Source organism: Numenius arquata, chromosome 3, assembly GCF_964106895.1.
Source record: "Numenius arquata chromosome 3, bNumArq3.hap1.1, whole genome shotgun sequence".
NCBI classification, from domain to species: Eukaryota; Metazoa; Chordata; class Aves; order Charadriiformes; family Scolopacidae; genus Numenius; species Numenius arquata.
The window spans coordinates 7,127,063-7,139,258 of record NC_133578.1 but is presented as its reverse complement, the minus strand read 5'-3'; the positions used below and the strand labels follow the sequence as shown (position 1 = coordinate 7,139,258).

Here is a 12,196-nt window from a genome sequence, read left to right as displayed (position 1 = left end):
GGCTATAAATGTAACAGGTAACCCTCTAGAGAGATTTCTAAGTTCCCCGAGGAAGCACTCGGTATAGTCTAAGTCTTACCCACAGGCGTCCCTATGGGGGGGAAGAAAGGCTCAGCCCCTCGACTGGTCCCGGGAGTCAGAGGCAGTCCGTGATGGGGTCCTCCCCGACTTGTTTACGATGGTGTCTTCCCTAGCATCACCTTTTTCTTGGGTTATTTTTATATTATTTTTTACCTTCAAGGTGGAGTTTGAGTGACTTTAGTCATAAATACCTTTGTTATGATTGGTGTAAAATTCTCTCGCCTCGCATTTAAAGGTATAGTTTACGAAAAATTCAGGGCGCAGACTCAAGGAGGAGTGGTCGCACCTTGGAGGAGGGTAGCCTTCGGGCTGGAGGTGTGTTTTGGTATTATAATGACATTATAATGAGCAAAGTTCGCACAAAGGACAGCATTTCATCAAAATTTGACAGACTGTTGGCTCAGGGTAGCAAGCATGCCGCTTATCACTTCCATAGGATCACCTTGTTCCCACTCTGCTGTGTAATCACAGAGCTTGGCCGTGGAATCTTCACTCCACTCCATCCTCCGCGTTGCTTTTGCAAGCAATATTGTTCAGGGAGTCATAGATGTAGCGGATTCCTTGCATACCAGCTGCCACTGTGTTCCACCCTGGAAACGTTTCCATTTTATACCTTTCCTTAATGTGTGAACAATGATATATATTTTTAATAAAAATTCTATTTTAGGAATTATTCCACAGGTGTGCACCTCAAACATCATAGAATCATAGAATCATAGAATCATCCAGGTTGGAAGAGACCCTTGGGATCATCGAGTCCAACCATCTACCCTACACTACAAAGTTCTCCCCTATATCATATCCCCCAACACCACATCTAAATGTCTCTTAAACACATCCAGGGATGGTGACTCAACCACCTCCCTGGGCAGCCTATTCCAATGCCCGACCACTCTTTCTGTGAAAAATTCTTTCCTAATGTTCAGTCTAAACCTACCCTGTTGGAGCTTGAAGCCATTCCCTCTTGTTCTGTCATTAATTACCTGTGAAAAGAGACCAGCACCAACCTCTCTACAGTGTCCTTTCAAGTAGTTGTAGAGAGTGATGAGGTCTCCCCTCAGCCTCCTCTTCCTCATACTAAACAGTCCCAGCTCCTTCAACCGCTCTTCATAAGATTTATTCTCCAGGCCCTTCCCCAGCTTCGTTGCCCTCCTCTGCACTCGCTTCAGCACCTCGTCATCTCTCTTGCATTGAGGTGCCCAAAACTGGACACAATACTCGAGGTGTGGCCTCACCAGTGCCGAGTACAGGGGCACAATCACCTCCCTACTTCTGCTGGTCACGCTATTTCTAATACAAGCCAGGATGCCGTTGGCTTTCTTGGCCACCTGGGCACACTGCCGGCTCATATTCAGCCGCTTGTCAATTAGAACCCCATCATCGCAGCTCTGTTTTTCACCTGAGAATGAAACAATTCCAGCCTCTAGAAGTAGCCTCGGTGCTTCAGTTCTTAGAGCATCCTCAGCCCTTGATGACCACTTTAGCCAAGCAATACTGATTTTCCTATAAAAGAAGTCTTCTTCAGCAATTAGTTTGGTGTACAGCTAAGTATTTCAGAGCTGGGCTGATGAGCGTGGAGCCTCCTCTTGCTTGTTCAAATGGGGTTCAGTCCTAACAGGCTGTGCCTGACTTCGGATGATGTTTTGGTAGAGTATGTGACACGAGTTGGTGATCTCTGTCTACTCCAGAACCAATAGCTCCCTTTAAGAAATTGCACAAATGGACTAGTGCACAATAAACCCTGCAGTCAAATTAAGTGTGCTGGAGGATTTTTGCTGTTGCAGGGTTTTAACCACGTAAGTGCTCTGACTGGGCAATATGGCCAAAGGATATGTGTGGAAATGTCCATTTCTTATGGGCAGGCTCTGCTCTTGGCCTCTTTAGAGAAGCCAAAAATGTCTGTGTTCATGTAACTGGGAACCTCTTAAGAATCAGTAAATTCACCAGCTCTAGTTAAAGGCATGAAGAGCTGACCCCGAAGACGGTATTCATCTTTTATGGTACCCATCTACTTTGCTGCAGACACATTTTTGTGTGTGACTCTGCCCCTGCCTCTGAGCTTCTGTAGAGATGTGTACAGAGGAGATCTCCATCTGTCTTCCCATAACTGGAGATACTATTGCAGTCCAAAGACCAAATTTGTATCTTTGAAGTCTTTTTAGGTGAAATCAACTGTATTTCTTCTGTCATCCGTTGATGTCAGTGAAGTGTGTCTCTGTTCCCTTCTGTCATTTTGTAGGGTGGACAGTGTGGAGATGGATTGCAAGTCCGCAACCTCACGTGTGTAGTGCACGATGCATCTGTTTCTGCTACATCCAAACCAGTCGAAAACGCATTATGTGGTGAGCTGCCATCGAAAGAGAGTGTGCTGCAGTTACCCTGCTCTGTGCCTTGCCCAGGTAAAGTCTTTGGAAAGTCCTGGTACATTTCTGCCTATGGTAGCTGTCTGAGATGGAGATGCTTCTGTAGCTCTGAGTACTGTCAGACGTTGCAGTAAGAATTTGTAGTTCAGCAGATCAGGAAAATGCTCAGTTTTCTGTTTCTAGATCACTTGAAAAAGACTTCTTTTGTTTTTTGACAAAATGAGATTCCCCATGAAGAAGAAATTCTGAATGTTGCATACCGCTGGGCGACAAACTGGGGGTATTTCACTATTGACACTGTTGTCCTTTAAGGCTAATTCCTTTTGAAAACCTGAGATTTATTCTTTCAACGTGCAGGTGACTGCCACCTGACAGAGTGGTCAGAGTGGAGCTCCTGCGAGCTCACCTGCATCAACGGCAGGAGCTTCGAGACCACGGGTCGCCAGTCTCGCTCCAGGGCGTTTATCGTTCAGTCACCGGAGAACCAGGAGAGCTGCTCCGGACAAGAGATGGAAACGCGACCTTGCTCAGGTAGCGTGGTCACAGCGCTGCTTCCTCCCCTTCGAGAGTTTATTCTGGGTTTGTTGCAAGGTGGAGACTAACTGGTTTTGGTATTGCAGGAGGAAAGTGTTACGACTACGTGTGGAAAACCAGCCTTTGGCGAGACAATGAACGTACAGTGTGGTGTCAGCGCTCAGATGGAATAAATGTCACAGGTATATCCAAAAATGGCCGTGCACACCTATGGATGAAAAGCATCTGCGTTTTCCTTCTGCATCAGTTGCTCAGAGGGCAGTTGGACAGCCTTCCTAACTCCTCCAGAATTTCAGCTCAGATTTGTGTGTAGGAAAGGCAGATGGGAGCTCATCAGCCTGGCTGTCAGGTTGGCATCACACATGTCGTTATATGAGAGTATTTGAGCGAATTAAACCTACTTTTGGGTCAGTCATGGGAAGAAATGAGTGTACGTGTACTGAGAGGGCCTGCTGGGCTGGTTTCCACAGCCGTTAATGCAACCTTCCTGGAACTGTGGAGAACATCACACGCGTGACAGAGAGCCCAGCTTCTGTACCTCTTCTTCTATTCAACACACAGGAATCTCAAATCAATCACACTGTGAGATTCCTGCTGTTGCTGTGACCTACAAATTCTGCCTGCGCAGGGTGAAAAGGGAAATTCATGGTCAGCACTTTGAAGCTCGGTGAGAGATTGGCAAAGGCAGTGGGGCTTGCACATCCGTAGGATCTCTCTCAATATGCACAGGGTGAATGAGGAGAGAGTAGAAATGAAAATGCAGATGTTCTTATCCTGTTCTATTTATAATGAGTAGTTAAGATAATAACAAAAGTTTTATGTGCAAAGGTTGCCGAGTAGTTAAGAACTCATTAACATGTTTTTATTCCTATAGAAGCACAAACTTCCCCAAGTGAGAATGGGCAAAGGCGTTATGTGGATTATGTCTTCTTATGTAGTTAAGACATTAATGAGGACACAGAATATCTGCATCTAGTTCCCGATTCTGTCCCCAACTTCCTATGTGGCCTGTGGCAAATTGCTTAAATCTGTATATCTCTGTTCTCCATTAACAAGATGGGTATGATAATAATTCCCTGCCTTGTTAAGGCAAATTAATTAATGCAGTGCCTACAGATATTATGCTAATGTGCTCAGTAGACTAGTATTTAACTATATAAAATAAGCAAGCAAGCATTTCTTACTCTATAGTGTTCCAAGTCAAAAGCATTTTGAAACATGTCCTTGAAGGCACTCAGTATTTTTTTTGCAGGAGGGTGTGCTCTTCGGACAAAACCTGCGGAAGTTCGGCACTGCAGCCCGGCGTGCAGAAAGCCCTTCTCCTACTGTACACAGGTAATTGCTTGCTGCACAATATTGCTGAGAAATTAACACCGCAAAAATCTGTTCAATTAGCTTCTGCGTCTTAAATGCATTCCAGGCACCGACAAAATACTTTAGTGTGCCCATGGTACCACCTCGAGGAGGTTGTGGGAATTTCAGTCTGAAAAGAAACCATAAACCTGCACAAATGAGTGATGGAGTAGTTATGTGATGTTACAATTTTGGTTTTGTTCCATGGAGGGATTTTTGAACCTTTTGGTTTAATTTTCAATGATTGTTATTCCAGTAGAAATTACACTAGTAAGTGTAGTAAAAAGTAGAAAGCTTTCCAGTAGAAAGCACACTAGTGAGTCCAGTAGAAAATGGACTGTAAATTTCTGTAAGAGAGGAGATATAAGAGTGTGTCCTCTCCTGCTCCTCCATGGACACGGAAAACCCCTGGGAGTGTAGGGAAGCTGTAGAAGCGTGATCCCACCACCCCATACTGCATTCTACAGCAAAACCTGGAAGTGACCATTTTGCTACAACGTTGAACATCTGCAACACTTGCTAAATCTTTGAGCTACTTCTTTGCCTCTGAGCAAACATGAGCCCAGAGGTCACAAATGTCCTTTCCCAGTACCAAACTCCAGAAGAAGAGCTTCCCAAAATGCCTTCCTTCTTTCGGTCAGTGCTGTGATGGAGTATAAAACCCAGAACCCTCGAAGTGGCCAGGGGTAGATATTTTTATTTTGAAAATTGCCTCTGCAGTGCTCAGGTTCAGCTGAGTAGCTGGTGGGAAGAGTTACCACTGGAAACTAGCTCATGGGTGACTGAATGTGGGCGAGAGAGTGGTCTTGAGAGTGTTCAGAGCCTACAGGGACATAAAAATGATGGTTAAACAAGAATTTATTAGCTATAAAAACTCTTGAGACTTCACCATTTGTCCAAAAAAGCTCAAGATCATGTCTGTTAACAAGTGTGGGGGTGTCGTGGCCGCAAAACTGATGTCAAGGGTTAAATTCTAATCATAGAGAATAAATCAATCGCCTGTTTGGATGGTAACCAAGGTAATCAGGCCCTCAGACAGACATTGTAATTATAAGATAATTAGCAAAGAAAAGCAAACTTAAAAAAGCTGTTTTAAAGTAGATATCAAGAAAATGGAGTATCTATTTAGTGAATCACAGACTTCTAAGAAACCCCTTGAAAAAAATCGCTTAGACCGATCCAGGGCAAAGGATATTTGGCCGTAAGAGTGAAAGCTTCATTTCAGATAACCCTGTGAAATACTGGAGTGGAAATACATGGGGAGTGTTTGGGTCTGAAGTAAGATTGTTTCTGCTTCATCTCTTCTAATGCCCAGCAGGGTCAGTGGGAAAATTGCTATTGATAAGAGGAGTTTGGATTAAGCCACAAATGCCTGCTATTAAGCCTGTTAGGATGGAAATGTTGCCATGTTGGGCTTCTCTGTAATTACTGACTCTTTCAGCCAATTCCCCAAACATATTTTGGCTTTTTGAACTGAAATGGGCTTGCGGGCACTGGTTCCTGACTGGTTTGGTTTGGTGGTGGTGAAGTTGCATGTGAAGGCTATATCTTGCAGTTTCTTCATAGTTTGCCTACAATTTGCGCTGTTCTGTGAGAGGATACTATTTGGTTTAATACTGAATTCCCTTTTATCACCTAGAGAGGAGTCTGCGGTTGTGAGCGAGGATATACAGAAATAATGAGATCAAATGGTTTCCTGGATTACTGCATGAAGGTACCAGGTTTAGAAGATAAGAAAGCTGATGTTAAGACCATTGCTGGAAAAAATAAACCCGTCAACTCAAAAATGCATGACATTTTCAAAGGATGGTCTATTCAACCTTTTAATCCAGGTGAAAAACTTAAATATGAATGGAATAAATTGTCTTTACAACGTTTCTGTAGAAGAAAGGTACAAGCTTTGTAGATCACAACATCAGAGGTTTTGTCCGGGAGCTGCAGAGCAGCCTCCCAGTTTCTAACTCTCATGCCATCTTTCATTCCTTTGTGCCTACACAGAGTAATCACAATCTCTTATGTTGAGAGATAGCAAAGACAGAACGAAGCAATAATATTTTGCAAAAGTATACTCATATGTGATTTGGGGGGCTGCTTAGAACTATTATCTGATGATGTTTCTAGAAGTAATATGTTTTGACCAGGAAAGATATTGATCACTAGCGCTTCAGAAGATTCAGAGCAGAAAGTACTTAAGATTTCATTAAAGAAAACATTGGTTGTTTCTTGCAATATTTCAAAAGTATGTGAAAAAAAATCAGGGTAGAAAGTATAGACTTTAAAGTGTTGAAGTTAAGACATTAAAAAAAATCCAACACAAAAAGCAGGCAAGCTGCTGTGCCCAAGCAGTGCATCCCAAATGGATCTCTGACTTCCACACCATAAAATGCTTCCCAGTTAGAACTGCTCACTGGATGTGCCCAGGCTCGTCCACAGGACTGGTGCTGTAGCCGCAACAGCTGATTACCATGTTGACTTGTTATTTTGCAAGATCGATTTAGTCAAAATAAATTTCTAAAACGCAAATAGGACTTTAAAGTGGGAGATGAAGGTGTCAGACTTGTCAAGGCTTGGTGAAACGCATTAGTTCTCCCCATATTCCAAAACACTGGCGGTGCAGCCTTCCCCCTCTTCTGTTACCTGACATTGCGTTTGTTTCCTATTATTTTATAATGAACACGAGACTTTAGAAAACACGTAGCGAAAGCTTCTGTTACGGGATTCAGGGACCCATAATTCTGTCTGATATATGTGATCACACTTTGAATGTTACATTTACATATTTGATTTGCATACAGTAGTTAACCTTTGCGTTGACAGTCTCCGAGCTAATAGAGCTCGGTCCAAAGCCTTTTCAAGTTGGCTGGGTTTCGATCAAACCCATCATCCAGAAGCCCACGCAGTTCACCACCAGTTTGAGTAACAGGTTTGGGGTTAATTGCCTTTTTTTCAGCATCCATGGCTCTCTGTGGGCTGTCTTACTTAGGTGTCATCTCTTCAGCTGGTACCTTTACAGGGTTAGAAAAAGGGAGAGAGGTGTAGGTGGATGCTGCAATCCCCTCGTTTGAAATCGGCATTCAAGGCTGCAGCCCTGAAAGCTTCTGGTGGGCTTGACCTCAGTGCAGCATCTGTGAGCCAGTTCTCCCCCAGGGACTACAAGACAGAAACAGGGACTAAGGAGCTTTTACAGAACATGGTGTTATTTAATTTTAGGGCAGAAATGTTATAGAAACAATATATGGGAAAGGAATAAGCGTGCTCTGTGTGTGCTAAGTGTATCACCAACCCCATGGCATCCTGCAGGTAACCCTTCAGTCTGTATGTGCCCTTCAGACCCCAGCTCAAGGCTGGTCCTCTTCAAATCACTACCCTTTGTCTAACTTCTTGACAAAATATGTGATTACTCCCCTTAAACAGGCTCTCAGGCTTACTAGTCTGGGGGTTTGCAGTAATTACTGCTATCTGAGCCTGAAAACTGCTGTTACCTACCAGATATGCTCTCGACAGCAGGTCTATGGCCAATGCTCCCTGTATGGATGGCATTTACCACCCTTCGCTACCATAGTCCTTGTCGTTTGTCTATGTCTAAGGACTTATAGCTGTCAGTAAAAGTATATGTGCCTTTCTCCAGTTAATTTGTCATTTCCCTTCCCGTTTACAATTTAGAACTCAAATTTTACAACAATTTAATGAGGCTGATGTTTTTGTTCTTTTAAATGCTCTGCAGGAGTGCACAGAACTGATTTCAAATCAGGCTGTGTTTTTCCTTTCTTTAACACACTCTGGGAGGCCAGAGTTCAGTTACAGAAACTTTTTTCAAGTTGAGAGGCAATTTAAATAGCATTGTTTAAATTGTAGGATGACATGGTCTAATGCCTTTACGTTGGGGATGGAGAGCACAGCTGCCTTCATAGCAGACATGGTGGGATGCCTTTTTCTTGCTGTGACAGTCCCTTTGCACAACTGCTAAATGTTTCTGGGCCATCTCCAATTGGGAGGGTGACAAATTTCATACCCAGACTTTAGTAAAAAAACCAAAACAATCCCAAATCTGATGAAAGCAGCTTTTCTCATGTGGGAGATAGGCTGTAAGTGTTTCAAGGAGAAGAGAAAATCTGAGAGAGGTACTCAGCCTTTCCACAAAGCTTTGAAGAAAAAAAATCAGAAAGAATGGGATCTGATTAAATAGCTTTCCCTTTGAAAAAAATTCATCATTCAAACATAAAATGTAAAATGGGCTCAGAGATTGTCCCATGAAGTGACTCCCCACTCGCATGACTGAGTTTGAAATGGCCTCTGTCAAACTGTGTCTGTGGGCAGGACGCAGGTTCGTATTCCTGCCTCCAGTATGTATTAACAGCCCTTTGGATGTGAATCAGCTCAGGCTATCGCTGCACGGCAAAAATACCATCACTTCTCCCCGCAAGCGAGCCAGAACAGAGCAAGAAACAGAAATATTATCTCTAAAAATTATTTTTATTGTCACGTGTAGCTTGTAATTAGGGACCTGTCCAAGTAACATGTTTTTAGACTTTCTATCAGAAGGAAGTGTTTCGACACACTCAAGCTCACGTGTGCAGAGGGCGCAGAGTGGCTCCCCTGGCATTGCAGCCCAAACAGCCCTATCAAGAGCCTTACCTTGTCTCAAAGCCAGTTCTCTCTCCTGCTCCTGTGGCCCAACTGGAGAGCTCTTGCACGACTTCATCCTTCTTACTCTTACAAAGCCTATTCTTGTTTTTATTCTAAGCTGAATTTATTCCCATTTGTTGCCCAAGCGTTTTTCAGCTCTAAGTAGCTTGTTCACTTGCGCTCGCTGGTGTTTACCCCAATTGACCTCCCCAGGCATTTACAGAGAACAATCCCATCCTTTCTCAGCCCTCTTTTCTTTAGGCTAAACACATGGGGTGTTACCTGCCTTTCTGTCTGGGTCAGCTCGACATTGGAGTGCCTTTGCAGCCACTGGGGCTCCTGGGCGAATGTACTGCAATTATCTCGTGTCCCTGCTCCGTTCCACGGGACAGGAGCCTGGCCGGGTTGTAATTCTTGTGCGACGCCCTAAGCCCAGGCTGCCCAAAATGAACTGCCAGAGCTCAGCCGGAGGGGAGATTAGGAAATAATGCTGCTTTGGAAAACTGAGTTGAAGAGTTCATTTTTGGTTTTCATTGAGGAAAACTTACACTCCTTACCAAAGTTAAGATTTTGTATTTAAAGCGATTGATTTTTAGAGGAGTCTTTTTTTCTATCAAAAATGTGGGGTTTATGGGTTGTCCCCAGCCAGTCCTTCCTGTGTTTCCTGTTTGCTTGTGTGCTTTCTCTTTGCTTCATCTCTTAAGAATTTGCATATTTTAGAATAATTTTTTTTATTCCCTCCTTTTCTCCCCTGTCCTTTCTCCTCGTCTTCCAACAGATGGTAAGCTGAAGATGTGGGTATATGGAGTATCAGCTGGCGGGTTCCTCATCATAGTTTTCCTGATTTTCACATCCTACCTGATGTGGTGAGTAGCATGTATTTGTCCTTAAATAACAGCAAGTTGACTTTAATTTAAACGACCCAAAATATATCACAATGCTCCATGTTGCAGAGATTTAATCCTCAAGATTTTAGGAAAGGATGGAGCTTGGGTTACTTAACCGCTACCTCAGAGTAATTTAAAACTCTCCAAATTTTAAATGGTATACGGTGTAATCATGAAGAAGTATGGTGGCCATGCAGGGAAAGAATTATTTTTGGTTATCAATAGGCCCTTATATTTATTCAGACTTCTGCTGGGATTAGAAAAGGCTTTTTATTGTATTCTTTAAAAAAAAAAGATAAAGTAAAACTGAAAAAAGGCAAGGAGGCTGATTGGATCGAGGAGCTGGCTTCCGCTCAAGGAAGGACTAAATAGAATGGGGGCATTCAGTTGGAAAATGATGTTTGACGTGGGAATACAATAGAGATCTATGAAATCATGAATGGAGTAGAAAAGGGCGCTAGGGAATTTTTATTTCCCACAATGTAAGAAGTAGGAGGCATCTGATGAAATGATCGTTTAAAATAAACAAAAGATTTTATTTTTCACACAGTGCGTTATTACCTTGCGAGCTTACTGCTGCTGGGGACTGTGCATGCCAGGAAGATAAATGGATTCAAAGATGGCATAACAGTTCACGGGAGATTGGGTCTCTTGGTGTTAATTGTGGTTTTCTGGATGTACGCTCCAGCTCAGGAAATCCCTAAATAGGTTTTTGCAGTGAATACATCAGGTGGAAACACATCCTGTCTCTAAAGCTGCTGTTACCAGCCACTGTTAGAAGTAGGGTACCGGGTGTATTGAAGCCCTGGTCTGCACCGGTGCAACGCTGGTGGTGGACTTTACTGGTGGGGGAGATGTCCGCCCTCCTCCAAAGCAGCAGTCACCTCGGGCAGGGAGCTGGTTTGACAGCTCTCTGGTGTTGCGCTCTCTGGTTTGAGTATTTGGGAAGGGCTCTGCCATTGATGCGTCTTGGAGGATACGGAGGGAGCAGTGGCCAGTGTCCGTGTGTCCTGCAACACCCACAGCCCTCCCTGAGGACCATGCAGATGGCCAGGGCTTTACGAACGTTAACGGTGCAGCTGCCCCAAGCCCCGTCAGATCAGGGTGGGCAACCGGAGAGTCACAACCGTGACCTGACAGTGTCATCTCCCGCTTTCATCCAAAGTCACTTTATTCTCTCAATGTCTTAATCTTCCTCTCAGTCTCTGTCTCCAATTAAAAGCTTAAATCACAGTGTTTGGATGCTGCTTAGGAGTTGCAGCTTCCTTATTTTCCAGGCCATGTAGCTACCATTTCTCTGTGGCCTCACAGTGGGCCATACAGAGGATTTTTTAAATAACATCACATAGTTCTCCATCACTTGAAGGCTGGTGAGGAAGTGTATTTTTCAATAATAATTATTGTTGCTTCAATACCGCGTCAAAGAAAAAATGAGAATATCCCACTCCTAGACAGTTCATGTTTCCATTTTTCTGCGAGGTGTTCCTTGTTTTGTCAGCTGTGAGAAGACACGGGAGACAAATGTGCTTGATTTCCTCTCCAGATGAAGAGCACAGTTGGCTGCCCGTTTTCGGCAGGCTGTGTGTCCGCACCGCACATGTTATAGCACTCAAGCAGATCCATGTGGTTTTTCTTGGAAGTCGTCACTTGTACTGCAGTGTCACTTAATTGCAAAATGAAATAGCCAGTGTGGAAAGTTGATTTTTGTTGTGGTTGAAGTTTGGTTTTTGATGACGTTTCTGAGCTTATTACAGCTTATATTTTTGTCTCCTGAAATAGAAAAATTTTTTTTCTTTGTCTTGCAGCAAAAAAACAAAGCAGCATCAAAGCACTCCTCCGCAGCAGAAGCCTCTAACCTTAGCCTATGATGGAGACATTGATATGTAATATAAAAAAGAATCCAAATGTAGACATCGACTGCCTTAACTGCTTTCTTTTTTGGAACTCTCCGACTTCTCAGTTTTTTGAGGAATCTCCATATGTGTAATATAGCGGGCAGAAGTATTGCAAGCTTAAAATTTTGCCACCTCTTTATTAAAAAAAAAATGGAGTCAAAGACTTAGATCTTGTGAAACTTCTCTGAAGAGACCAGAAAATACATCTCTTCCTGTTGTGCAATGGGAATGGAAAAAATAAGAGAATCTACAGACATCAAAAGGAATTAGTAAAAAAAAAAAAAAAAGGCATGACAATCCTGAGGAAAATGTGACATTTACTGTAAATGACAAGTTTGACACAGCATCATTATGCACTATATTAGTGCAGCGTTCTTTATTCTTCACATATTTCAACAATGAGTTTTCTAGTGTTTACATTTCGTTCAAAGACTTTAAAATTGGATCATGTATTTTG

General features: G+C 43.1%; 1 protein-coding gene across 1 annotated transcript in view; it reads left to right on the top strand.

Annotated features, from left to right (window-relative positions):
• THSD7B (thrombospondin type 1 domain containing 7B) overlaps positions 1-11,731 on the top strand; it is a 273,934-nt gene extending 262,203 nt beyond the window's left edge. The window contains exons 21-27 of the mRNA XM_074145144.1: positions 2,321-2,480; positions 2,802-2,975; positions 3,065-3,160; positions 4,231-4,313; positions 5,971-6,163; positions 9,736-9,823; positions 11,650-11,731. Coding sequence (XP_074001245.1) covers positions 2,321-2,480; positions 2,802-2,975; positions 3,065-3,160; positions 4,231-4,313; positions 5,971-6,163; positions 9,736-9,823; positions 11,650-11,731 — 876 coding nt within the window. The remainder of the gene's footprint in view (positions 1-2,320; positions 2,481-2,801; positions 2,976-3,064; positions 3,161-4,230; positions 4,314-5,970; positions 6,164-9,735; positions 9,824-11,649) is intronic.
• Positions 11,732-12,196: the final 465 nt, after the last annotated feature.